This window comes from Sphaeramia orbicularis, chromosome 22 (assembly GCF_902148855.1).
Source record: "Sphaeramia orbicularis chromosome 22, fSphaOr1.1, whole genome shotgun sequence".
Classification (NCBI taxonomy): domain Eukaryota; kingdom Metazoa; phylum Chordata; class Actinopteri; order Kurtiformes; family Apogonidae; genus Sphaeramia; species Sphaeramia orbicularis.
In genome coordinates this window covers 13900034-13927847 of record NC_043978.1, presented here as the reverse complement: position 1 = coordinate 13927847, position 27814 = coordinate 13900034, and the positions used below count along the sequence as shown (strand labels likewise).

General features: G+C 33.3%; 1 protein-coding gene across 1 annotated transcript; it reads right to left on the bottom strand.

The window, feature by feature from the left end:
- Window positions 1–658: 658 nt before the first annotated feature.
- LOC115413294 (phospholipase B1, membrane-associated) lies at window positions 659–26220 on the bottom strand. Its single transcript, XM_030126037.1, has 15 exons — window positions 26140–26220; window positions 24554–24635; window positions 22786–22844; window positions 20820–20887; window positions 20300–20343; window positions 19290–19410; window positions 14543–14594; window positions 13836–13916; window positions 11394–11459; window positions 9749–9840; window positions 8196–8277; window positions 3168–3269; window positions 2928–3023; window positions 1220–1291; window positions 659–974 (listed from the first exon to the last, which is right to left on the bottom strand). The coding sequence occupies exons 2-15, from the start codon at window positions 24582–24584 to the stop codon at window positions 867–869; spliced, it is 1074 nt and encodes a 357-aa protein (XP_029981897.1). The 5' UTR covers window positions 24585–24635; window positions 26140–26220; the 3' UTR covers window positions 659–866.
- Between the last annotated feature and the right edge of the window lie 1594 nt (window positions 26221–27814).

The window sequence follows — 27814 nt, the reverse complement described above, 5'->3', positions numbered from 1 at the left end:
AGTATTGAAAAAGGTCATGTCTTTGTGAAAAGGTATGTAATTTGTTGTGAGTTCATGCACGGTATTGGTTTTGTTCTTTGAGCACAGTGATGTTAATGCATGGTTCATTTTGTGCACCAGTAAAACATATACCTGTGTCTTGAATTTGAAAAAAATCATATTGTATTTTTTAATGAAGAAGGGTTCGGTGAATGCGCATATGAAACTGGTGGGGTTCAGTACCTCCAACAAGGTTAAGAACCACTGGTCTAAGCATTTACCCAGTTAAATACAGAGGAATAAAATAAAATTAACATATTAAGCTGAAGCAATCTGAAGACACTACAATTTTCAAACCACTATATTTAGTGCCATTTCATCAGGTCAGCTATAAATCAGATGACATGTATTAACATAGATGTTTAGAAAATTAGATGTGAAACTAGAAGAAAACAGACATAATTTTATTTTATTTCTTCAGATATTTAACCATTTTGTCAATATTTTATGCTTAGTAAGTCAGACAGGTAGATAATAAGCACTGAAGTTTAATTTTTTAAATATTTTTCATTCATTTTTAAGGGAATTAACACATTTATAAACATTCGTTGGCATGTTTAGTTCAGTAATGAATTGAAATATCTCTAATTTATGGATCACAATTTGTGAAATACATGTTATCATACTATTAGATGTGCAAAAATACAGTACATTATCAACACGGTACGTTAGTTTTATCCTTATATCTGCTTCCTGATACAATCTGAAAGTGGACATGTTTCACCAGAAGTGCACCTGTTCTCCAGACAAGTGCTTTTTGAGGATCAAATGGGAATCAAACCCTCAACTCAGACATTTAGCGCCATGTTCTAATGAACTACAGAGAATTAATTAAACCAGAGCAGAGACATCAGCAGGAGGGTCCACATGGAGAACTGTGTGAGCTCTGGTGCAGAAGATGGAAGTCCAGGTCTGGTGTAGATGTAAGGGTGTTCCTGCAGAGGTAAATGAAAAGCGTTACCAACAAGTCTGTCAATAAAAACAGGAGTCATTTATGTGGCGCTGGATCTTGATACTGTGAATGTGGTCAATAAGAGTCAAAGCAGACGAGGTTTGGCCAAAATTGTGGATAACAGACCACTCACAGACAGAAATATGCAGTTAGAAACACAAGGGAAACAAAAGTGAAAACATAAAATAAAGAGAGACATTCAATCATATCATGTCAGTCAGTTTTTACCTGCGAGGGACAGATAAGTTTTACTGGATCTGAGAATGTCGTCACCAACTCCTTCCTTCCCTCAGGCTGAAACTGAGGAATGAAACATGTTTAATATCCATGATTGATTGATAGACAGACAGACAGACAGACAGACAGACAGACAGACAGACAGATAGACAGATAGATAGGGTTTATTGATCCCGAACTGGGGAATTGTAGTGCAGTATTTTTGGTTGTTTTTTTTTTGTTTTTTTTGTGCCACTTTTTTGCAAGGAACCAAATATGGTAACTTCACTGGCGTTGATTTTCTACAAGACAAAAAAAAATGTTTGAAATTTTTCATAAAAATAATGAAGTCTTGTTATGTCCTGGTTGCTCATGTTAGTTAAATTTTTTAAAGGATAATTTGTAGATGTAAACAATTTTATAATGTAATTTAACTTTTTTCACTGTAAAATATAGAAGAAAGTTTGGAGTTATCATTATTTATAGGTTATTATGTTATTACTTTACTGGTCTGATCCACTTCAAATCATATTGTGCTGAATGAGGAAGGACGGACGGACGGACAGATAGACAGATAGACAGATAGATAGATAGATAGATAGATAGATAGATAGATAGATAGATAGATAGATAGATAGATAGATAGATAGATAGATAGATAGATAGATTTTAATGAAATTTTCAGGAAATGTTGATACTGGCACAAGGAACAAATGATTACATTTTGGTGGCGATCACCTGTGCTCTCCGAGTGCTTTTCTAAGGTTAATGTATTTTTTCTTCATTTGTGTTTTGTACCTCATGTTTACATCTTTTTTTCATCCATTGTTATATGTTCGGAGAAAACAGTAAGAGTGCATTATGACCTAACTGCACATTTGTCTGTATGGATGTAACTAATCCCGCACACAATGTGTATGCAGCAAGGTTATAATCGATAATGAAAACTAACGAAATGATGAAAACTAGAATTGACAAAACATTTTCATGAACTGAAATGGATAAAAACTGTAATTAAAAGTAAAAAACAATAACTAACTGAAACTGTATTATGTGTTTACAAAACTAACTAAAACATATAAAAATATGGATAAAATTTGCTTAGTTTTTGTCTTTGTCAAATTCAAATTGATATGAAATCGATTTATTTCGCTCAAGCAGTTTTAGCTAATGGCACCATATGGCACTTCATCGTCACTTGTGGTTTACAGTCGTCTTCTGGTCCCCACTCTACCTGGAACCATGGAGACTAAAATTGGGAGAAAACAGCAGAGTCCTGTACGGGATTTATGTGAATACGACAGTGAAGATATGAAAAAAATAAAACTAAACTAAAACTAAGCATTTAGGAGAAAACGAAAACTAATAAAAACTAGCACACCTGCTCTAAAAACTAATTAAAACTAACTGAATTAGAGAAAAAAAGGTAAAAAAAAAAAAAAAAAACTAAATAAAACTAAACCACAATGAAAAATCCAAAACTATTATAACCTTGGTATGCAGTAAACCTGTAACTGTATGACCATGTGCTCTAATAAGAAACATTTGAAACATGAAAACTTCTAACAACTTTGAGGTAAAAAATATTCCCACGTGGGAAAACTGTGGAGTGAGAAGATGAAATAGTGAATAAACTAGATCAGTGTGTTTACATGGAGTTCCTGTAAGAATGTGGTGTAACCGGTGGAGTCTAGAACATAGAACGTCAGTGTGTGTTCACCATGTTGTTCCACAGTCCCTTCGCCAGCTCCTCATGTCCTTTAACTCTGAAGTGGAAACAATCGGCCGTGAAAAAGCTCAGGTCGATCGTCCCGTTCTGAATGCAGATGAAAAAAAAAAAAAAAAGATCATGTGAATCACAGTTGAAAGTAAAGTCTTCAGTTTTAGACTTAAATCTGCATCCAAAGGTTCTGAGAAACACGGATCCAAAAGCAAAGACATGAACAGTTTCTGAACTCACAGGAAATCTGGCTGGTTCTGCCTGTTCTAAATACGGCTGCAGAACCACAGCGAAGTCCTTCTTGAAGAAACGACTGCTGTTCAGGAGCTTCTGGAGTCTCCTCTGCAAACAAAGGGTTAAAGCTGATAAGAAACAGCTACATGTCCAGACCTCTGCTGAAGAAGACCGTATGTGTTTCATATGAACGAATGATATTTACACTGATGTAGGTTCAAACATTCAAAGACTTATATTTTCATTTCTGTTTCTCTCTCACCTTATTAAATGGTATTAAAAAAACAGTGGTAAAAATAGAAGAATAAAAATAAAAATTTAAATAAGGGTAAAAATAAAAATAAAATAAAAATAAAAATAAGAGTAAGATTAAGAATAAGACAAAAAATAAAAATAAAATGAAAAGAAGAATAAGACTAAATATAGAAATAAAAATAAGGATTAGAACAGAAATAAGAATAAGATTAAGACTAAGAATAAAAATAAGAATGGGAATAAGAATAAGACTAAAAATAACAATAAGACTAAAAATAAAAATAAGAATAGAAATAAGAATAAGAATAAAAATAAGAACAGGATTAAGAATAAACTATAGTAGAATATAAAGTGTACATGTCAGTCTATTAACATTAGCAGCACTAGTGTAATACAGTATAATTATTTTAAAGCTTTTAACCTTAAAACATCTTGTTTTTAATTTAAGTTTTTAATTTTACATTGTATATTCCCATTATCACCTGCATGTTGTACATATATCTGTAGTACAGACTTAACTTTTTGGTTTATTCTAATAGTAATTTGTAGTATTTTAGTAGTATTTGTACATTTAATTTTTTATCTCAGTAGTTTTTGCATATTGCTAATATTTTTCAGTATTCTGTGTAATATTTGATATTTTTATAGTCTTTTTTGCTGCTAAACAGAAACAGAGCTGCTAAATGGATTTTCATTGTTCCTGTTCTATTCTATTCTATTCTATTCTATTCTATTCTATTCTATTCTATTCTTAAAATTTCATCCTCAGATTTAATGACTTATATCTGCCTTTTCCAGTCTCTGTTTTTATTGTTAGAGGACACAATAATAGACATTAAATTATAAAATATTGATTTCACCAATTTTGCACTAATTTACATTTGTATGCGGACGATGAAAAAAAAAAAAAATGTAGGAAAACAAAAGAGAAAAAAGGACTACTGCAAAAAACCAACAACAACAAAAAAATCATCATTAACGTTCAAAAATACAAAAGCCAACCCCCCCCCAAAAAAAAAAAAAAAAAAAAAAAAACTGTCCATGCCACTGAACTAAAGGTCATTTATTACCTACAGGAACACCAACATGTTTCAACTCCACTCTTTATCATTATACAAAAGACATGTGTTCAATCTTAAGACCTCAGTGCATCATGGGATGTTGATCGTGTTGGTCATGTGACAACAAATGCCTTTAAGTATGACTGAACACTGTTGCAAAGGAAAAAGAAGAGACAAGTGGATGTAAAAAAAAAAAAAAAAAGAGAAAAAAGACAAAGAAATAATGAATAACGTCATTTTTCTACATATTTCCTCTTTTTTAATTTAACCCTTAAAGGCCTGGAACTATTTTAGCGTCAACCATTGAATGAACTGTTCTCTACATTTAACCTCTCCTAAGTAGAATAACAACATTTATTACATTATTATCCTCCACATTTTGCATTTTTTCTGTGAATATCAGGTATTTTTCTATATTTAATTCACTGATCATGTAGATGGTCATTAAAGTTCAGAGTAAATTCAAAGGTTATTTTATCAAAACAGAGAAAACTGAAGGAAAAGTGACTTTTTCAGTAAAATACTTCATTTACTGAACGTAAAAACAAGCGTCTCCATCCACTGTGGTTTTATTTTTGAATCAGTGTTGTAGATGGTGGTGTTTCCACGTTCACTATGGAACTATTTTGTTCATGGTACTTGTTATTTTGTTCAATTTTTTTATTAATTTTTATTCATTTTATTTCATTCTGTTGCCTATTTTATATTTCTTTCTTCAATTTTGTTCAGTTTGTGGCTTGTTTTCTTCATGCTACTTATTATTTTGATGATTTATTGTACATTTTTGTTAATTTTATTGATCACTTTTTTTCCATTTTGTTATTTATTTTATTAAATGCTTTTACTTCATTTTAGTCCATTTTTGGCTTATTTTTCTGACATCATGAAAAATTTTGGAATTTTTTGCCTCTGACTTGTTTCTAGATGTTGTATTTTATTCACTTTTTGACTGATAATTGATCTTTTTTTGCTTTTTTGTTTTCGTCATGATCACCATATTTCTTTACACACATTTTGTGTTTTTTCACTCAGTGAAACACCTTCTACACATTTTTACTATAATTCTAATTTATTTTTTTATTTTTTTTTACAACCAATTATAGCATAGTTTTAGTATGGCTCTGACATCACTGTTAAAATTAAAATAGGCTTTAAATTAAAAAAACAAAATACATGACCTTCACTCGATCCTATTTCAGAGGTAATTTCATTGTATAGATTTGACTCATTATAGTGAAACAGAACAGAAAAAGTCACTGTTTTCTAATATTCAGGCACACTGATGAGAAGTTGGATTTAATGTGCACATTAACAATCTGCTGAAAAAGGTGAGGTTTTTTTTTTTTTTTTTTATTGTTTGGCCAGAAAAAGAATTGCTCAATGTTCATTTTTATCTGTATTAGATTATGATGATGCAACTGGAGATGCATGAAACAGCACACACACACACACACACACACACGCACACACACACACACACACACACACGCACACACACACACACACACACACACACACACACACACACACACCACTGTATTTTATATAAATCTGTGGATGTTGTTGCTAAATTTTTTTTCCTGATAAGCTGTAGTTAGGTAAACCTCCTACATATAACTAACTCCAAACTCTTATCATATTGCACTAAAGCTATGAAATCAGCTGCTTTTTCTGTTCATGCACCATGAATGGAAGGAATTGCAAAACATTATTACTCTTAACCCATATGGACCCACTGTGACATTTGTGGCAGTTCCCAAATTAATTTTTCTCTATATTGAACCGTCCTTAAATGATTTATCACCATTTATTTTGATATTATCCTCTGTATTTTGTGGAGGGTTTTTTCAGTGAAAATCAGGTATTTTTCTACATTTAATTTACTAATCAAGTAGATGTTCATAAAGGTCAGAGTAAAGTTGAGGATAATTATATTAAAAATAGAGAAAACTCAAGAAAAATGTAACTTTTTCAGCAAAATCTCTCATTAACTGAAGATAAACCAAGCACGTCCATCCACTGTCATTGATCCAACTCCATGGGTTTTACTGGTGAATCAAAATTGTAGAAGATAACAGTGTTTCCATGGTAACTACGGAGCCTCTGAACCATGAAAAGACAACAAACTGCATTTACACCAATTATTTACACGTAGTGATAGGATTAGTGGATCAACAGGTATTAAACAGTTTAGGTCAGTGAATGATTTTGGTAGATGGTGGATGTTTGAGTCTTCATGGGTTGAAAAAACCCCCCAAAACTTCTTTAAATATCTTTAGAAAGAAAACTAGACCTCTGTGGAAGCATGTACCTTATGAATATCACAGATATGATCTATTTCTTCTTTCCATTACCTGTCTTTGTCTCTCTTATGTTGCTTTTGTGTAATTTCATGTGTTTTTAATGTGTAACTGTTCTATTTGTGAAACTGGGACGAATTAAAACTGGATGAAATATAGAGGCCTCAGTCATAAATATGTAACAATATAAAAATGACAGAAAAATGACACAAGAAGACAAAAAATAATGTTAAAGATTGAAGAATCATATCAGAAAACATGAAATAAAGGATGGAACTGACACAAAATACAGACCTTTCAAGAGATTTTAACAGTAGTAATGATGTTACAGTTTCAATCTGTGATGTCACAGAAAAGTGCATTTAATTAACATTATTGTGTAAATGGACAATAATACATTATTTTTGCATACTTATTTATGTCATAATCATAATATATATTGTCTAGTACATATTGTACAAATTTATGTTCTAATTGTGTCTTAATAGAGTGTTTTATAAATATATCTATTATATGTATTTTTCAATTTTTACCTCCGCCAAGGAGGTTATGTTTTTGCCAGGGTTTGTTTGTTTGTTTGTTTGTTTGTCCGTTAGTGTGCAACATAACTCAAAAAGTTATGACAAGTTAAGACAGATTTGGATGAAATTTTCAGGGTTTGTTGGAAATGGGATAAGGAAGAAATGATTAAATTTTGGTGGTGATCGGGGGGGGGGGGGGGGGGGGGGGGGGGGCGCAGACCAGAAAATTTCATCAAAATCTGTCCATAACTTTTTGAGTTATGTTGCACACTAACGGACAGACAAACAGACAGACAGACAGACAAACAAACAAACAAACCCTGGCAAAAACATAACCTCCTTGGCATGGGGGGGCCCACGGGGGGGGGGGGGGGGGGGGTCACTGATCAGCCTTGGCGGAGGTCTGCACTCTCTGAGTGCTTCTAGTTCTTTTTTTGTTGTACTGATAATTTCTTTCCTGCTACTTTTTTTACTTGAATGGAGCAACTGTAATACCCAATAATTTCCCCCTGGGATTAATAAAATATTCTGATTTGTACTATGTTTTGACACATAACATTAATCTTTTGGGTCTCAATTTGAAAAAAGAACCATTGATTTTGTGGTTGACATTAAGGTTAGTATGTACTATAAAAAACTTTCTAAAGAACTTACTCTAAAAAACTCCTGTACAACACTGTCAACAAAAGACTTCTAATTTAAAAATCTGTAGAAAATCTAAAAATATATAATTTTTAATATATATAATTATGATTATAAAATGGCAAAAATATGAAGTAAATGACCTAAAACCAAGAATTCACATTTATATTGATGTATTCTGTGTAATGTTGACATGATGAGATCCTGTGTCTTGTCTCCATAAGTAACATAGAAGACGTTTTAATGTCCACAAACCTGAAATTCCTGGTTAATTTCCACCAGCTCCTTCAGTTCAGGGGAGTTTTCATCAGGTTGAACCAGACACGAGCAGAAACTCCTGTGAGAAGATGAACAAAAAACAGAGAATCACATTAAATGATCAGGTATGACTAAGATATTTAAAGAAATTCAACATGAAACCAAAAGAAAACAGATATTTACTTATGTTTTAATCACTAAACCACATTATCAAAAGATTATATATTAGGTTTCAAGCAGAGATTTGGGATTTCATATACATCAGATGACAATAAAATCTCCATAATCTCAAACTGCACGAAGAGTAAATAAAACTATTCAATATTTTTCATGTATTTTGAGTGAATAAATACAAATCTAGCTCTTAGTTCACAGTTGGAGTGGAATCTAAATATTTCTTACTTTATGATTAATCAAATGTTTTGTTAAAACTCTGCAAAATATGTTAAATACGTTCATTAATGTCTGTCAGAAGGTATCATAGCTTGTTTAATGATGCAGTTAACCAGCATTATAATTATAAAATGGCAAAAATATGAAGTAACTGATCAAAAGCCAAGAATTCACATTTATATTGATGTATTCTGTGTCATTTTGACTGCGATACTGTAGAACTAAAGTATTTCATTTTAACCGTTTAAAGTTGTCTGTGTCTGTGTTGCCAAATTAACCCTTTCATGCATAGTGGTCACTACAGTGGACAGCTATTCTACAGTTGTTCTCATATATTCATGGATTTTGTTATTTTAGTTCCATATCAGCTGACACAGTGGACACTTAAATGCATCATCTCATACACTGACATTCATACCATTACTGTAACTTTGCTCTTCTTGATAAACCTGATCTAGAGTAACATGTTTAAGTGTAAATCACGTGCTTGTTATTGTTATAAGTCTGTAATTATTATCTTTTTTTTTTTTAAGTTGTCGTTTTTGTTTTTGTTTTTTAGCATATTATCTCCATGAAGTGAGTAATGACTAGTATTAGCATGTTAAAATGTGAGAAAACTTCAGATTACTAGCATTACAAATGTCTGGTAAAGGTTCATATTGTCTTCCACATATAATTATTGTAGGTAATTCATTTATCAGACAAACTAGTAAAGCAAGTAAACAAACAACTACCCCTGTATGGAAAATGAATTACCTACAATAAGCATTAAAAATGTTTTTATTTCATAGTTTTCACACAGTATATCAGTATATACATGTTTCTTTGTTTCAAAAATTAAATGCATGGTGTCCAGCTGAGTGGACATTTTTGCAACTCCCTGAAAAATAGGTTCAGAAGAAAATTTTCTTTAGACATGTTTTTTTAATGCCTAAAGAGGAATAAAAACACTCAGGAAAAAAATCTTGATTAAGGGTCTCATAATTTGTACATGAAAGGGTTAAGTTGATTATAATCATTACAAATTGATTTGAGGACATTTAATAATTAAAACTGCTATATGTTTTTTTTTTTTAATTTAACTCCTGTAGATATAAAGAGGAGCTGATGTTTGACTGGGTAAGTGTGAGATATTTAGGTGAAATGAAAAGCCAGACTTCTGAAGCTGACAGCCCAGAGTGGGTCTCTGAACGTCTCTCAGAGGTTTCATCGTTAGGATCTGAACCACGTTCACGATGGTCCGAGGAATCTGGAACCAGAAAACCATCATGAGCTTAAATCATCTCTAAAAGATGAAGAAAAGGTTAAAAATCTGAGCTGTTACTGTAAAACAGGGGGGTCAGACTCATTTTACTTCAGCTTCCACATTCAGTCCTTTATGTTAGTTGGTTTCATTCATTTCCTGTTTTCTTTTGGTGAGGGGCTCTGTTTGTCTGTGTGCACTGTCTGTCTTGTCTGCGTCCTCCCTGACTCCATGACTGTCTTCACCTGGGGCTCATTACCTCTCCACCCTTTATGTACCCTTCTCTCCTCGTGTCTGTTGTCAGTGCATCTTTCATGCTGGACAAGAAAAGAACTCCCTCTACATTCTCTTGAGCTGCTTGAAACCTTTAGTAAGTTTTTTGATTCCACATATTGTGAAGGATTTTTGTTGTACTTTGATTCCTCGTATGAGAAGATTTTTGTGTTAGATTTTTTTGACACCACTTTCGTGAAGACTTTTTTTGTTAGAGTTTTAATACCTCATTTGAGAAAATCCTTTTGTTCATGTTTTTGATGCCATGCTTGTGAAGAACTTTTTGTTAGAATTTTTTAATACCTTGAATGAGAAGATTTTTGTGTTAATTTTTGATGCCACATTTGTGAAGATATTTTTGTTGTTTTAACAAATACTCAAACTAAGTTTATGTTGGTCTCAGTCTCGTGCATTTGGGTCCAAGCCTTGTGAGTTTGTAACACAGTCCAATATGACCTAAAGTGTTAAATAACAGCAAAATAAGTCAAATTACATAATGAAAATGTTTACATCTACAAAGTTCTCTTAAAAATCCAAATAACATGAACAACCAGAAATGTCTTAAGAAAAATAAGTGCAACTTTAACAATATTATGCCTCAGTTTAGCATTTACACATATACATTACAACTTCCAGATCACAGTTCATCTACAAATACATAGAACATTTAGTTCAATTTGCACTTAGTTTTCTTAAGACATTTGAAGTTATTCATATTTTTGCTAAAAGTATAGTTTGTAATTGTAAACATTTTCATGTAATTTTAACATTTTACACTAAAACAAAAAAAAAAAAAATATTATGATAGTATTTTACTGGTCTGACCCACTTTAAACTGGTCTGTATGTGGAACCTGAACTAAAATGATTTTTATACCCTTGATTGTTAACATCTTTAGTGTAATTATACTTTTCTTTTGTTCAGACAAGGTATAGTTTTTAGATGTTACCTTGTCTGAACAAAAGAAAAAATAAAAATATAATTGCATTAACAGAAGACAAATGGATGTCATTAGCCATCTTCAGTGTAATTTTTACATTTCACTAATTCATCCCACAGGCTGAACTGGACCCTTTGGGTGGGCCGGTTTATGCCCACGGGCCGTATGTTTGACGCCCCTGCTATAAAACATCACAGATTCATTATAAGAATATCAGGAAATCACAAACTGTTGTCAAGATAAACCTCCAGGATACACTGATTAAATTCAGAGCTCTATAGAAACATTCACACCTAAACCATGTCTTTCATTTAATATGTTAATTTAAGTCACATGATGATTTTACCTCGTTCATCATCATGTCCAGAGCTTCTGTCATGTGTCTGATGAAACTGTCAGGAGAGAAAAGTGTCTGTGGAGAAAAGAAGATGCACCATGGTTTAATGAGAGTTTCATAATTAAAAAAAAAAAGTTCTGCATTATCATTTTGAAACAGGATTAATATGATAACATTTATTCATGGACTAAAACTAAGGTACATGTAATAAGATAAAGTGAAAAACATGGACTCAACATGTAAAATAAATAAATAAATAAATAAATAAATAAATAAATAAATGTAACATAAAAATAACAAACTCTACAAATTCAAACAATAAAATTACAAAACAAGTTGTTTAGTTCATTAGTACTTTATTTTACGAGGTAAAATCAATTGAAAACAGCTTCTTATTTACAATGATGACCTGGCAAGAGGCCCCACCAGACAAAACAGAACAAAAGAAAGACAGATAAAAGGAAACGGTTCAGATGAACCCAAGACTCACAACCAATGGTGAAAAGACTATGAGGTTAAAAACAACGTAAATAACTACTAGAGAATATGGGGAGAGAGCAGAAGGGGAGAGGCAACACGTGCAACAGTCAACTAAAGAATATTATTGTTTATTTGTCTGCGTTAATGTACAAATACCTTCATCTCAAAGAGAAGAGAAGCTTTACACCAGAGTTAACTACAGGCTACTTTCCATCTGCTGTCCCAGAAAATATCACATCAACCAACCTATTCTATTTACAGTCTTATACCACAACAACTGTATTATGGGACTGTTTATTGTTTTTATTAGCTTACCGACCGACAGGCTGTAAGCTATTGTCATCATGTGGCGTCTGGCGTCGTCTGTTACAAAACTTTCAACCATCTTCTTCTCCGAAACTACAATTCCGATTGACTTCAAACTTGGTATACAGCTTCTTTATGATGATGTCAACAAAAATTAGAGAAATTATTTGGATCTGGATCTGATTCTGGATTTGGTGCGACTTTGAATAATTTCCCCATTATAAGAGATAGGAAGTGGATCAATGCAATAACTCAGTAAATATAAATGATATCCAGTGTAAATTTCTACAGTCCAGCCCTGATGGGGAGATGACCAAAACATAATGTCCACATGCTGATCAGGATCTTCTTCTAGATCCAGGAACTTACGGAAAATTTCACATGGGCTCTTATGGGGAAAAAATTTCAATCATCTTTTTCTCCCAAACTCCAGTTCTGATTGACTTCAAACTTTGTATACAGCTTCTGTATGATGATTTCAACACAAGGTATTCAAATTATTTTGATCCAGATCTGATTCTGGATTTGGTGCAACTTTGAAAAATTTTCCCATTATAAGAGATAGGGAGTGGATTGATCCAATAAATCAGTATCAATGATATCAAGTTGGAATTTGACTTTTTTACAGATCTGATTGGAATATGACAAAAACATGGGCTATTTCTGTAATATAAGAAATACACAGAACTGGGTGATAATAAATGGCATCTGGATACATTTCCCAAAGCTTTTAATTTGGCCGGTAAGCTACAGGGCCATTGGTCCTATTTTTTTTCCCTTTTTTGTCAGATTGTACAGGGTGACCCAAAAAAACGGGAATTTTTGAAGTGCGTATTGGCAGACATGAGCAAGTGGCAGCACTGTGAGACAGTGACCTTGAGCAAGTAAACACACCCCCATTTTAGTAACCATGGATCAGTGGAACGGGCAACAGCGTGCGTTAGCCATAAAAATGTTTTATAAAAACGGTGATAGTTTGACAGCTGCGCAGAGGGAGTTCCGATATTTTTACAACTTAGGACGTCATGGTGCTGTTCCATGAAAACACGCAATAAAATGTTGGATTAATAACTTTGAAGAGACTGGATCTGCCCTAAAGAAGAAACCAACAGGGCGACCAAGAAGTGCTCGTACTCCTGGCCCCCTAGATCGCCAGATTTGTCCGTTTGTGATTTTTTTTCTTGTGGGGCTATCTCAAGAGTAAAGTGTACACGACTCGACCAAGAATTCTGGATGAGTTAAAACAGAGAATTCAGGATGAAATTCACAGTATCCCAGCTGAGATGTTGCAGCGGTCAATGAGGAATCTCAACAGCAGATTTCAAGAATGCATTCGTACAGGAGGACGCCATCTACAGGAAGTAATTTAAAAAAAATGAAAATTCCATCATTGTTTCTTAAATGGCATGTTTTAAGGTTTCAATTACTATGAATAAAATATTTTTCTTCCATCACTCTTGGTTTTATTGGATTGTTAAAAAGTTCCCATTTTTTGTGTCACCCTGTATTTGTGGGTGATGTGATAACCTGTACATTTCAATAAAGAGAAAGTTACAAAAAAAAATTAAAATTCACATAAAATATTGCATATTATATCAGACCTTTAAAAAAAAAAAACCTACTGTTTTTGTCCATTAAATACAGTTTTCTGAGCGCTCTTCGTACCTTGTCTTTGCAGTAATCACAGATGTCGTTCATTCCGATCAGTATCGACACCACTTTCCAGTCTTCGTGGAAGTTCAGACCCTAAAAGAGGAACTTTGTCTTAGAGTAAAGTTTACATTTGACAGTTTTTCTTGTTGCTTAAGCACAATCTTAACCCTGTAAAACCTGACCCATCAAAAACTAGCCACAAAATTCAAACAAAACACTTTGCCATACCATTATGTTTATAATATATTTTTGTATCACATTTGCATTTTTATAAAGCATCTTTTGTACCTGCAGAATCAAATCTGATACTCATGTTTAACACAATTTAACTGTACTATAAAGAATCAATTATCATGGAATTATGCATTGCTTCAGTACACGAAGTACTTATTTATATTTTTAAAAAAAAGAGTAATATAAATGTTCCTCTTAATGTAACTTTTTGAAAATTATGTACATAAACTGTTAACTATTCTGCAACAAGTGTGTCTTAAAGATACAAACTGAGTGTAAATTGTGCATTTTTTTTCTTTGTGCTGTTGTGTAATTGGGGGCATTATGGGATTTCATTGTGTATTTTTTTGTAGATTTGGGTCCTAAATAGACATAGAATTGATTTTTTTTTAAAGATGAAAAAGTTTAAGCACAACTGCTTTAAATTCCTATAAAAACCTGTGATATTAAAAGAGAAATAAAACCTGTAGAATGATGAAACTCACAGGATAAGACTTGAATGTGTCGATCATGAATCTAATCTGGTCGGTGACGTTCCTGAAAGAGAAACCCACAAACAGCCACGACTCACCAGATAAACCCACATCAATAAAACATTATCACATAATAATGATCAATTACACAGCCATGATTATTCTGATCTTTGAACTGTCAAGATTATGTTTACACTTTATTATCAGGATCATGACTGAAGCTTCACAACAGCTTCATTTGACAAAAAAAATATGAGGTGGCTACTGACACAGAACTGTGGCATGAAATATGGGTTTGTCTCTTACCACAGAGCCAATCAGCGCCCTCGTTATATCATGTCTAGTCTGGAAAAAGTACCAAGGCAATTATAGAGCAAATAGGTCAATCTGAATTACAATGGAAATTTAGCTCACTTGGTAATGTATTGGACTGTAACACGTAAGACTCGAGTATAATTCCCCATTGAAGTAGAATTTCCTTTTTGTTACTTTCCATTTTGTTACTGGTATTTGTTACTGGTATTATTTGTGCGAACGTCGTATACGATATTCTGTTTATGCTTTCTTTTCTTATATTCATCATTTAATAGGTCTTATGTATTTTATTGTAGTTTTGTTTGTTCGTTTTGTATTTTTTTCTCTCTCTCTCTTCTGCCCAGTTTACTCAGTTCTGGTTGTAGTTACTGTTACCATTATAATTATCACCATGGTTGTTACTGTTTGTATTGTTGATATTTTCTTGTGAGGGTCTTTGCCATCTTCTTCTCTCTTGCCCCCCCCATGTCAGGCCCAGCATCGAAATGTGGTTCAACAAAACTCATAATAAACACAGTAGAATATCAAGTGGCGCTTCATATACTTTATGAAGTTACCCTTTGCAAAGCAAATTTGTTCAGCACCAAAAGGAACCAGACTACCATTCTGCTGTTGGGATGCTGGACAAGACAAGTTAAAAAAAAAAAAAAAAAAAAAAAAAAAAAAAAAAAAAAGAGAAGTAGAATTTCCTATGTTTTTCTTAAGATTTTCAAACTGGGTGGGGGTGGGGGTGTTGCAGTAGGTAAATCCAATATTGACATAAATCAGTCACTGGGACAACGTTCAGAGTGCAGAATTCCACAGGACCACAGCTCTATAAACTGCCACAGAACTGAAGTTACACAGCACACTGCCACATTGAACATGTAGCTCCGCCCACCTTCTCCAGCCTCCAGAGCAAAGAACACCATAAAACAACATGTACAGTATTTAGAACAATAATTCCTATGCTATACTATGTACTATCACTAATTTGTTGTTTCTTCCATCAATTGCCACAGTACTGCGGCAGCAAAATGCACAAAAGAATGCACTGAAGTATACGCCATATATGACCACAGTACTGTTGAGAATAATGAGTTCATGGAACAGTATCTGTGATTGGCTCTGGTACAAATCCTAACATTTGATTGCTCTGTGGCAATAAAAAGTTTATATTTTGTGCCACAGTACTGTGGCAATAGACACTGCTGAAAAAATAAGACAAAAATAGAGAAATTTAGCAACTTTACAATCATAGAGGAGAATATTCAGTGTATGTTTCACTTAGGATTAAGCTGCAAACTTAGTTTTAGACAAAAACAGATTCAGTCTGAATTTGAGTCTGACTTATTTGTATATTTTATCAGTATTGAAAACAGATTTTAATTCAGTAAAGCAGAGTTTCTCTACCTTTTTTGCACCAAGGCCGAATAACAGCATCATGAACCCCTTGCTGCCCCCCCTATCCCTGGAAAAATTTGTGTGTGGGGGTGCATTATTCTAAAAGTAACATAGCTCTGGGGGGAGGGGTGCCTCTGTTATACGTCACAGCTTACACAGGGTGTTTATGCAGGGGTTCCGTCCCCGCTGAGAAACACAGTAACAGTCCAATTGCTTGCATTTCAACACGGGGGAATCTGTTGCATCTCCTTTGTACTAATGGCCAGTGAGTCCGTGATTTTTCATGGACATTTTTCTTTCTCTTTTTTACTTTTAATTAGTGGATGATCATTGTAATAAGTAGGTTTGTGTCCCTGCAGGGCCCTCAGAATCCCAGAAGAAGAAGAAAATGAAAAGAAAAATGAAAAAGACCCGAGGCAGCAGAGAAAATCAGCTCATTGTTTTGTTCCTTTGCAGATAATAAGTGGAACTTCTCCCAGGAAAACAGATGCTCTATCATTAAAGTATTTATATGAAAACACCTGCATGTTTGTATTTAACTTCATGGGAGTCAGATGGTGAATAAATGCAGATTCTTCTTCCCACACATGTAGTAAGAAAATAAAGCCAAATAAACACTTCCTTTATACAGTTTTTGTTTCTCTGAATATTAAAATAGGACCAGTGTTCCTGTATGTCAGTGTTATGTTCTATCAAGAATCAATCCCCAGTTGAATTTGTGAGGTTGACAGGATCTGTCTCTCTGTTTGTCAATCTAACAATAGAAGTGGGTGATACTTTCACTGAAGGAGAACTCAACTAATTAAATCAAAGTCCATATATGACTTCTATCAGGAACTATACGGATATCTGAAACCACTTATATGTTATGAACCATTAAAATATGGACCAGTATAAATAAAGGCACATTTTTATTAGTTCAAAAATGTGTTAAAAATGAAAAAGTCTAAATTTCTCAAAATTCTAAACAAACTTTGCAGACATTATCCCAAGGAAGACACATATAAAATTTGAAATGAATCCAACCAGTAGTAACGGAGAAGAAAATTGAAAAAATTGCTAACAAAGACAAAGACCAAGACGACGATGACAAACAAACGAAGAAGAGAAAGATGCCGACAACAACGACAAAGACGATGACAAAGACAATGACAACAACAAAGACAACAAAGATGACAACAGTAATGACGACAACAAAGATGGAAATGACAAAGATGATGGCAAAGGCTGACAATGATGACGACGACCACAAAGACGACAGATGATGACAACAATGACAACGACAAAGATGATGATGACAACAATGAAGACAAACACAATGAAGGTGAAGACAATGATGAAGACGCTGATGAAGACAAAGATGAAGATGACGACGAAGACGATGATGAAAATGACAAAGATGACAAAGATAGTGACAACAAAGACGAAGATGACGTCGAAGATGACAACGATGAAGACGATAAAGATGACGATGGCAACAATGAAGACAAAGACGATGACGAAGACGCATCATCAAAGATGAGGACGATGACGACAAAGATGACGACAACAAAGATGACAGCAACAATGATGACAGCAACGATGACGACAGCAACGATGACGACAACAAAGATGACGACAGCAAAGACGATGACAACAAAGACGACAACAAAGACGACGACAAAGAGGATGACAGCAAAGAGGACGACAGCAAAGACGACGACGACAACAAAGACGACAACAACAACAAAGACGACAAAGATGATGACAGCAAAGATGACGACAGCAAAGATGACGACAACAAAGATGACGACAACAAAGATGACGACAGCAATGATGACGACAGCAATGATGACGACAACAAAGACGACGACAACAAAGACGATGACAACAAAGACGACGACAGCAAAGACGACAACAAAGACGATGACAGCAAAGACGACAACAAAGACGATGACAGCAAAGACGACAACAAAGACGACAAAAACAAAGACGACGACAGCAAAGACGACAACGACAAAGACGACAACAAAGACGACGACAAAGACGACGACAGCAAAGATGACGACAACAAAAACGAATACAAAGACGACGACGACAACAAAGACGACAACAAAGATGACGACAGCAAAGACGACGACAGCAAAGACGACGACAGCAAAGACGACGACAACAAAGACGACGACAGCAAAGACGACGACAACAAAGACGACGACAGCAAAGACGACGACAGCAAAGACGACGACAACAAAGACGACGACAGCAAAGACGACGACAGCAAAGACGACGACAACAAAGACGACGACAGCAAAGACGACGACAGCAAAGACGACGACAGCAAAGACGACGACAACAAAGACGACGACAGCAAAGACGACGACAGCAAAGACGACGACAGCAAAGACGACGACAACAAAGACGACGACAGCAAAGACGACGACAGCAAAGACGACGACAGCAAAGACGACGACAACAAAGACGACGACAGCAAAGACGACGACAGCAAAGACGACGACAACAAAGACGACGACAACAAAGACGACGACAACAAAGACGACGACAACAAAGACGACAGCAAAGACGACAGCAAAGACGACAACAAAGACGCGACAACAAAGACGACGACAGCAAAGACGACAACAAAGACGACGACAGCAAAGACGACGACAACAAAGACGACGACAAAGACGACGACAAAGATGACGACAGCAAAGACGACGACAACAAAAATGAATACAAAGACGACGACGACAACAAAGACGACAACAAAGATGACGACAGCAAAGACGACGACAGCAAAGACGACGACAGCAAAGTCGACGTCAACAAAGACGACGATAACAAAGACGATGACAGCAAAGATGACGACAACAAAGATGACGACAGCAAAGACGACGACAGCAAAGACGATGACAACAAAGATGACGACAACAAAGATGACGACAACAAAGACGACGACAACAAAGATGACGACAACAAAGATAATGACAGCAACGATGACGACAACAAAGATGATGACAGCAACGATGATGACGACAACAAAGGTGAGGACAGCAAAGAGAAACAAACAGGAAACTCTTACAGCGTGTTGTGTCCAGTGACGGCGAAGTTGAAGCCGGTCTCGTTGATGGTTGTCACGGAGCCGTGAAGCGTCTTCACTGGGGACGGACCCAGAATACTGGGATTAAAAAGCTTAAAAATATCTACAGGACAAAAGGAACAGACACGGGAGTCTTTAGATGTTTATACAATCAATCAATTTATCAATTAAATATCAGTCTGTTTTATGGAAACACAGAGGAGAGATGAGACAAGATGAAAACAGCATAAAGAATATAACACGATGAAAACAGTGTAATGAGACAAAAATGGACAGAAGAAATGGACACAGGACAAAAATTATTTAAAAGATGTGAAAAAATGAAAAATGATATAAAAGACACAAGAAAAAACTGAAATTCAAGATACAACAAGAACTAAATCTTCTCACCCTTTATGCCCATTTATTTATTTATTTATTTATTATTATTATTATTATTATTATTATTATTATTATTATCATTATTATTATTATTATTACTATCTGCACTCTGCTTTGTTGTTTTTCTATTTTGGAAAAAAAAACAATAATAATTTGCGTGTTTTTGTTGATTTAAATATGTGTGGTTCTTTTTAAATGTCTATCTCGCTTCACTATTGATCCTGTGAATTGGAATGTCATATGTTGAATGATGATAAAGACTCTTGAATCTTGAAAAAGACACAAATAAAATGAAAAATTATGTAAAAGATTCAACAAGAAGATGATTGTGTAAAAGAGGCAACAGGACAAAAATAACATAAATGATGCAACAAAATGAAGAATGGTGTTAAAGTCACAAGAATATAATGATAAAAAAAGATGTAAGAATATGAACATGTCTTCTACAGTCTAAGAGTGAGTGGAGAATTATAGTAAGTTTTGCTTTAAGCATTTTACGTTATCAGCTGTAGCTTTTCTTGTATTTTTACAAACAGATATGGTGATATTAAGCTTTGAATAAAAACATAAATATATACTTTTTTTTTTTTTTTAAGTCCAGTGTTACGTACTTGCCAGCGTTATGACGTTCTGGAAAGTCCCATATCCTCCGATGCTACAGAGAAGAAAAGAACATGGGTTAAATCCTGTGATAAATGGCGTCAAACTAATAAGAACACGATTTATAACTAAAGTCATAACATAATGTAGTGCACATTTTTAATCCCCCTCGGCCAAAAAAGTTACTGTCCTATAATTTAGATTAGACTGTCTTTGTGTAAAACTTATTACATGTATATTTATATTTGAAAGAACTCAGATATTATAACTGCACAAGGACATTTGACCTTGAAAAAGTAGGTCAAGGTCACCTATTTTCAATATTCTTCTGCTCCTTGTCAAGATGCACCCACAGTATAAATTTGGTGCAGATCTGTCAATGCATTCTTCAGATAATGCGATTATGTCGTTGAATGGACAGACAGACAGACAGACAAAACGATTACAATACCCCTTGGCTGAGGGGTAAAAACAGATGAATATGAGATATTAATAAAGTATAACGTCAACGGCAAAAATCTTTTATTTTACCTCCAGGACACTTGACGAAACTCAAAAGGTATTGAGAAAATTGTGGATCCATTGGCGCCGATGGCCGTCTACAGCAGAAACACATAAAAACATAAAAACAGTCAAATTAAGAGTGATGGTTTGTTTGTTTTTTTCAGCTTTTTCTGAGCAATGTAACAGTACATACAAAGGAATGGAATTACAGTGCATTCATTATACATTGCCTTTTCATATCATTTTACCCCAATGTCCAAACCAACCCCAAGGCCCTCTGAGAAGGGGCAACAGCAGGAAGAAGAACAGTATAACTAATACTGCATTCCAGGCAACCCGTAATTCGTGTTTTTCCAACCTTCTACCAGTGAAAATACACTGGGATGTCAGTCAAACCTGTGACTTCCCACCTGTGAACTCGTACTAGATCCATGTACTCCCAGTTCCGAGTTCTGACGTCACATAGCAATGGCAGCCCCCATGGATGCAGTGTTTATGCAGTTTATTTTTTAAAATAAGGTATTGCTCTGACATTATTTATCTGCAAATGTTCTGTATATTCAGCAGCTACTCTAGCGTTAGCTAGTTTTCAGTCCTTTGAGTGCAAGAATAAATTAATACTAAATATGTATCCAAATATACAAATAACATAAAAGGTAGAACAGCTTCTCTTGCCTTATGCGCCATTTTTCCTCCTCTGTTTCCCTCAAATAAGCAAAGAACAAACACCTTTGGCGACAGAACTGACTGTAAATGAGTATAAAGTACGGTCCACCATGCTGGTTTGTTTACATGTAACTACCACAATTCCTTGCGTTCAGGCAGTTTGGTGTGACTTGCCTGGAACGTTACAAAGCCGTGAGTCGTGGTTTGAAGTCGTAACTTACGGGCTCAGAAAACGGCCTGGAACACAGCAATAGTCTCTGAGCAGTAGAAAATCAAATAAGTACAAACAATAACAAATCTGTGACGTGCAAAAATATTAACTGAGCCAATGGAAATAGAAGAAAATAAGTAAATAAGTAAATAAATAAATAAAGAAAGAAAGAAAGAAAGAAAGAAAGAAAAGACATAGCTTGTAGATACATGTGCTTACTTTAAAATATTAGGCATTACACAGATGTATCAAATGTGACAATAATTGGTAGACAGAATGAATTACGACAAAAAAAACAACAACAACAACACCTAAACAATCACAAAATAGAGAGTAGGGTGGAGGTGTGACAGATCACTCTGAAGGCAGTAGTAATCTAAAAACGACTGCCATTTATTATGAAATTTAGTTGAGGAACCTTGTAGTGAGAGTCTAATCTGTTCTAATTTAAGAAAAAAAACATAACATCCTTAAGTCAAAGTGAAACAGACGGGGGTTTAGGACACTTCCACAAAAATAAGATGCGTCGTCTTTCAAGGAGGGATGTAAAAGCTATTATATCAGACTCTATTTGGTTGAAACAGGAATAGACAGAGAGCCCAAACGTCGCTATAAAAGGGCAAGTAGTGATAATTTTCCCCAAAATTTTAGTCATGATCAGTGATGTGTTTTTTAATTATTGCAATAATATGTTGTCTGTTTAAGAAGCCCCCCAAAAAATAATAACAAATATAACCCAGTTAAATATTTTTTTAAATAAAGTGTTGCTTCCATGAAAGACTCTCTTGGCCTTTTTTGACGATTATTTTCATTTATTTTCTACAGACAGAACTGTACGACAGCTTTCACACTAGTGTAACCCAGTACTGTTTTATTGTAATTGTTATTTATTGTTTTGTTATGCTATGCTTTATGTATTTATTGTATTTTAATGGTATTTTAAATAGTATTTTATTGTATTTTTAAATGGTATTTTAATTGGATTTTGCACTGTAAAGCACTTAGTTACTGTGTCTGTGAAAAGTGCTCTATAAATAAAATGTACTTACTTAACTCACTTATTTATTACAGATACATATTTAGCGTGAAACTGCAAAATACCACAATTTTACTCACAGTCAGAGAGTCTCCGAGAGCAGCGATGACTTTAACATCTGCAGCTTTTACATATTCAACTAAAAATGAAAAGAATAAAGAGACAAAGAAAAAGAAAAAGAAAATGACTGAATGAAACAGTTCAACAGTGGGTTATATTTGGATTATTTACACATTAACTGCAATAACCCAGAAAGACCCAGTGCTACTTCTGTGGCAGTTCCCAAATGAGTTTTTCTCTGTATTAACCTTTCTTTATAACCATTTATTGTAATATTATCTTCCTTATTTAGCTTTTTTCTTTTTTTTTTTTTGGTGTGAAAATCAGGTATTTTCCAATATTTGATTTACTGATTATGTAGATGTTCATAAAAGCTCAGAGTAAAGTTGAGGGTTATATTAAAAACAGAAAAAAATTAAGAAAAAGTGACTTTTTCAGTCAAATCTCTCATTAACTGAACATAAACCAAGTGTGTCCATCCACTCTCACTGATCCAACTCCATGGGTTTTACTGGTGAATCAGTGTTTACATTTTTCTATTCATTTTGGTCAGTTTATTGCTTATTTTGGCTTTTTTTTTTTTTACTTCATTTTAGTCTATTTTTTGCTTCCTTTTTCACATTATTTATTATTTTGTACATCTTTCATATGTTAATTTTTGATCATCTTACGTTTTTTTTTTAACTTCATTTTAGTCTATTTTTTGCTTCCTTTTTCACATTATTTATTATTTTGTACATCTTTCATATGTTAATTTTTGATCATCTTACGTTTTTTTTTTTTTTTTACTTAATTTTAGTCTATTTTTTGCTTCCTTTTTCACATTATTTATTATTTTGTACATCTTTCATATGTTAATTTTTGATCATCTTACGTTAATTTTTTTTTTTTCACGTCATTTTAGTCTATTTTTTGCTTCCTTTTTCACATTATTTATTATTTTGTACATCTTTCATATGTTAATTTTTGATCATCTTATGTTTTTTTTTTTTTTTTTTTTACTTTATTTTAGTCTATTTTTTGCTTCCTTTCTCACATTATTTATTATTTTGTACATCTTTCATATGTTAATTTTTGATCATCTTACGTTATTTTTTTTTTACTTCATTTTAGTCTATTTTTTGCTTCCTTTTTCACATTATTTATTATTTTGTACATCTTTCATGTGTTAATTTTTGATCATCTTACGTTTTTTTTTTAAACTTCATTTTAGTCTATTTTTTGCTTCCTTTTTCACATTATTTATTATTTTGTACATCTTTCATATGTTAATTTTTGATCATCTTACGTTATTTTTTTTTTTTTAACTTCATTTTAGTCTATTTTTTGCTTTCTTTTTCATATTATTTATTATTTTGTACATCTTTCATATGTTAATTTTTGATCATCTTACGTTATTTTTTTTAAACTTCATTTTAGTCTATTTTTTTTGCTTCCTTTCTCACATTATTTATTATTTTGTACATCTTTCATATGTTAATTTTTGATCATCTTACGTTATTTTTTTTTTTTTTACTTCATTTTAGTCTATTTTTTGCTTCCTTTTTCACACTATTTATTATTTTGTACATCTTTCAGGTGTTAATTTTTGATCATCTTACGTTAAGACATTTAAGGCGGATATTGTTGTGGAGTAAAAGTATAACGTGTAAAATGGAAATACTCAAGTAAAGTAAGTATCTCAAACTTGTAGTTGAGTAAAAGTACATTCCGCCGCTGCTCATGGTAAAATGTAAGGACCAGAACTTTTAGAAATATGGATGTAAATATCAGTTAAACTAATCTTACCTGATGTAGGGACGGTGGGAGATGGACTCATATCTGGACACTGGAAAAGAGGATGGAGACGCTCCTGCAGAAAATCAAGATCCTGCAGGAAAAACATGTCTTTAAAGTCTGAAAAGTTCATTTAATTATAAACTTTCACTCAAATGCTCTGAAGTGTTAAATAACAGATTAAAAACATCACACTTTAAATTGGAAACTAAACGACAAAATGATAAAAAAAAAAAAAAACCTTTACAAACTAACAGGGTGGACGATGAGTTCAAGGACACTCAGTAAACTGCACTTTCACCTGATTTAACCCTTGTTCATTCCTCTAATTTACGATCCTCTGGGGACCCTTTGACTGCTATAAAATCACCATATATCAGTATATTTTCTGCTTTTTTCTGCATAAATCTAAACCACTTCAGCTCATTCAGTTCACATTCAGTCATTTTCAGAATTTTATCCCTTTAAATGCCAATTTTAGTATACGATGTCATTGTTATTATGAAAAAACACAATAAATAAGGATTTTTTTAAAAAATTTAATAAATAAAATAAAATGGGGAGGTGGGGAATTGATGGTAATTAAACACTTCGACCTGTCAAAAAGTAGCGCTAACACTGCAGTGCATTAGTAATTTTTTTTTTATGTGAGATTAAAAAATGTGATTTCAATATAAGCCAATGAGTTGTTTTTTTTTTTTGCACTAAACAAAAACTACTAATGCAATGAAATCACTGTTATTGATCGTCTCTGACATGTCCAAGACTCTGATAAAAAATAATGTCACATCCATCCGGCATGTGTTATACGAAAAATATCTCAGATTTTGTGTTGTTTTTTTTAATTAAACAAGTAGAATCATGTATTCCAACTGGCGTTTAAAGGGTTAAAATCAAGAAAATTATTAAACATTTGGTATTTCTGAGCAGAGCTGGGATGGTTTCAGAGATTTATACAGAAAAAGGCAGATAAATTATATTACAATAGCTTTTTTTTTTAACCATGCACATTTTTGTAAAACCTGTCTGTAGTGTGTAATAGACCTGTAAGAGTAACTGACTTTTTTTTTTTTATTTACATTTTTGATTAAAAACTATGTCAAAACAGAAATATTCTTGCAGAAATTCATACCAAAAGCTGTAACACTGCCATCATGATCATTAAATTACAAAAGAAAAATTATATTAAAATACAAAAATGGCCTGATCAGAGTTTTTTTTTCTAATTCCATCATTTATAGTTTTTGTAAAAGTGGCACTGATGTGATAAAATCTGACAAATACATGAATTAAGAGGGTATGTAAGATACGATACGTCTTTGATGTCTATTATATCTGTTTAAGAGATGAAGAGCTTAATATATAATATAAGCTGTTTTTCATTTTACAGCAAAATATGAATCACAAACGTGACACGGATATAGTAAATAAACAAAATAATAAGCTAAATGAGACAAAATATGAGTTTGGTACCACTGCAAATCACACAGTGTTGGACAAATATGATGCATAATGTCAACAATGATAATTCAAAGCAAAATTAAGGATAAAATATAACATTTCAGAGCAGTTTTAAATATTAAGGATGGAATACATACCTGACTCCAAGTGTCTTTGTCCCTATTTAAAATGTAGCCTGCAAGACAAAATCAGTGTTATAAAAACAGCTTTGTTCCAGATATTGGTGTAAATCCACATTGATATTGAACTAAAACAGTTAATCATTAAATACTAACACCGACCATGAACACATGTAGTAAAAAAACAGAAAAAGAGCAGCAAACAGCGAAACATGTCTTTCTTAAAAAAAAAAAGAAAAAACCTGCCACAGATCATGTATGTACAGTCGTTCTGGAGCCGTGGGGCTAATATGTGATTGAAAAACCTTTGTAATAAACACTGATGAGGCTTATCTCTGACCTTTGTGATCATTAGTGCATTTACAACAATGTACCACTTAGACTGATCAAAGGAAAGATAAAGTGGTTATTAAAGTTTTATGGATTTGTTATAAAAATGAAGCAAATTACACAAAAAGTCAACATGTAAACCTGAAACACAGACCAAAACATAAAAATATTTAACCCATAAACACCCAAACATCCACCAGTGATCAAAATCGTCTATTGAACTAAAATGTTGAATAACTTCTAAACCACTAGACCTATCAATATGTTCAAACAATAGTTGTAAAATACAGTTTGTCTCCTTTTCATGGTCATCAGATATGACCCATCTGACTGTTCAGAGGCTCCGCAGTTACCGTGGAAACACCGTCATCTTCAACATTAATTCACCAGTAAAACCCATGGAGTTGGATCAATGACAGTGGATGGACACACTTGTTTGTATTTTAAGTTAGATTTATATTTTGGCTGAAAAAGCCATTTTTTCTTCAGTTTTCTCTTTTTCTGATATAATAACCCTCAACTTTAATTTGAGCTTTTATGTACATCTACATGATCAATAAATTAAATATAGGAAAATACTTGATTTTCATTTTAAAAAATGCAAAATACAGAGGAAAATATCATAATAAATGGTGATAAATTACTTGAGAAAGGTTACACAGAGATAAAAATGCATTTGGGAACTGTCATAAATGTGGTACTGGGTCTTTATGGGTTAAACAAAAGTCAAGTCCATCAGGATGGAACTTTAAAAATTATATAAAGATTAGTAAAAAATAAATAAAATGTACATCACTGAGCAACTCTCTTGTTATTTTAACAGGTTATAATAACTGTACATATGTATTTCTCAGACTCTGTATTAAAATAGAACCTTAATAAACAGGATTAAGAAGTCAATTTAAGAAAAAAATGTTTCCTTAGACCAAAGTGTCAAGTGTTCAGTGGGATCACCATTTGTGTTGAACTCTTCTGTCTAATTTACAGCACTAATCATCAAGTTTTAGTCAAGACAGGTCATATTTTTCATATTGTTTAGGATGCTCAACAAAAGTCACAATGAATACTGACTTGTGCCTGAAGTAGACGCCATTTTGTTCCGATTTCTTGTCAGTTTTTATTACTTTACATACTGTATATCTGGTGTCTTGTATCGTGACCCCCAAAGACTCAAACATCCACCAGTGACCAAAAGCATCTAATGATCTAAACTGTTTAATACCTGTTGATTCATTAATCCTATCAATACATGTAAATAATTAGTGTAAAATACAGTTATTCGTCTTTTCATGGTCATCAGATATGACCCATTTGGATGTTCAGAGGTTCTGTAGTTACCATGGAAACATGTCATCTTCTACAA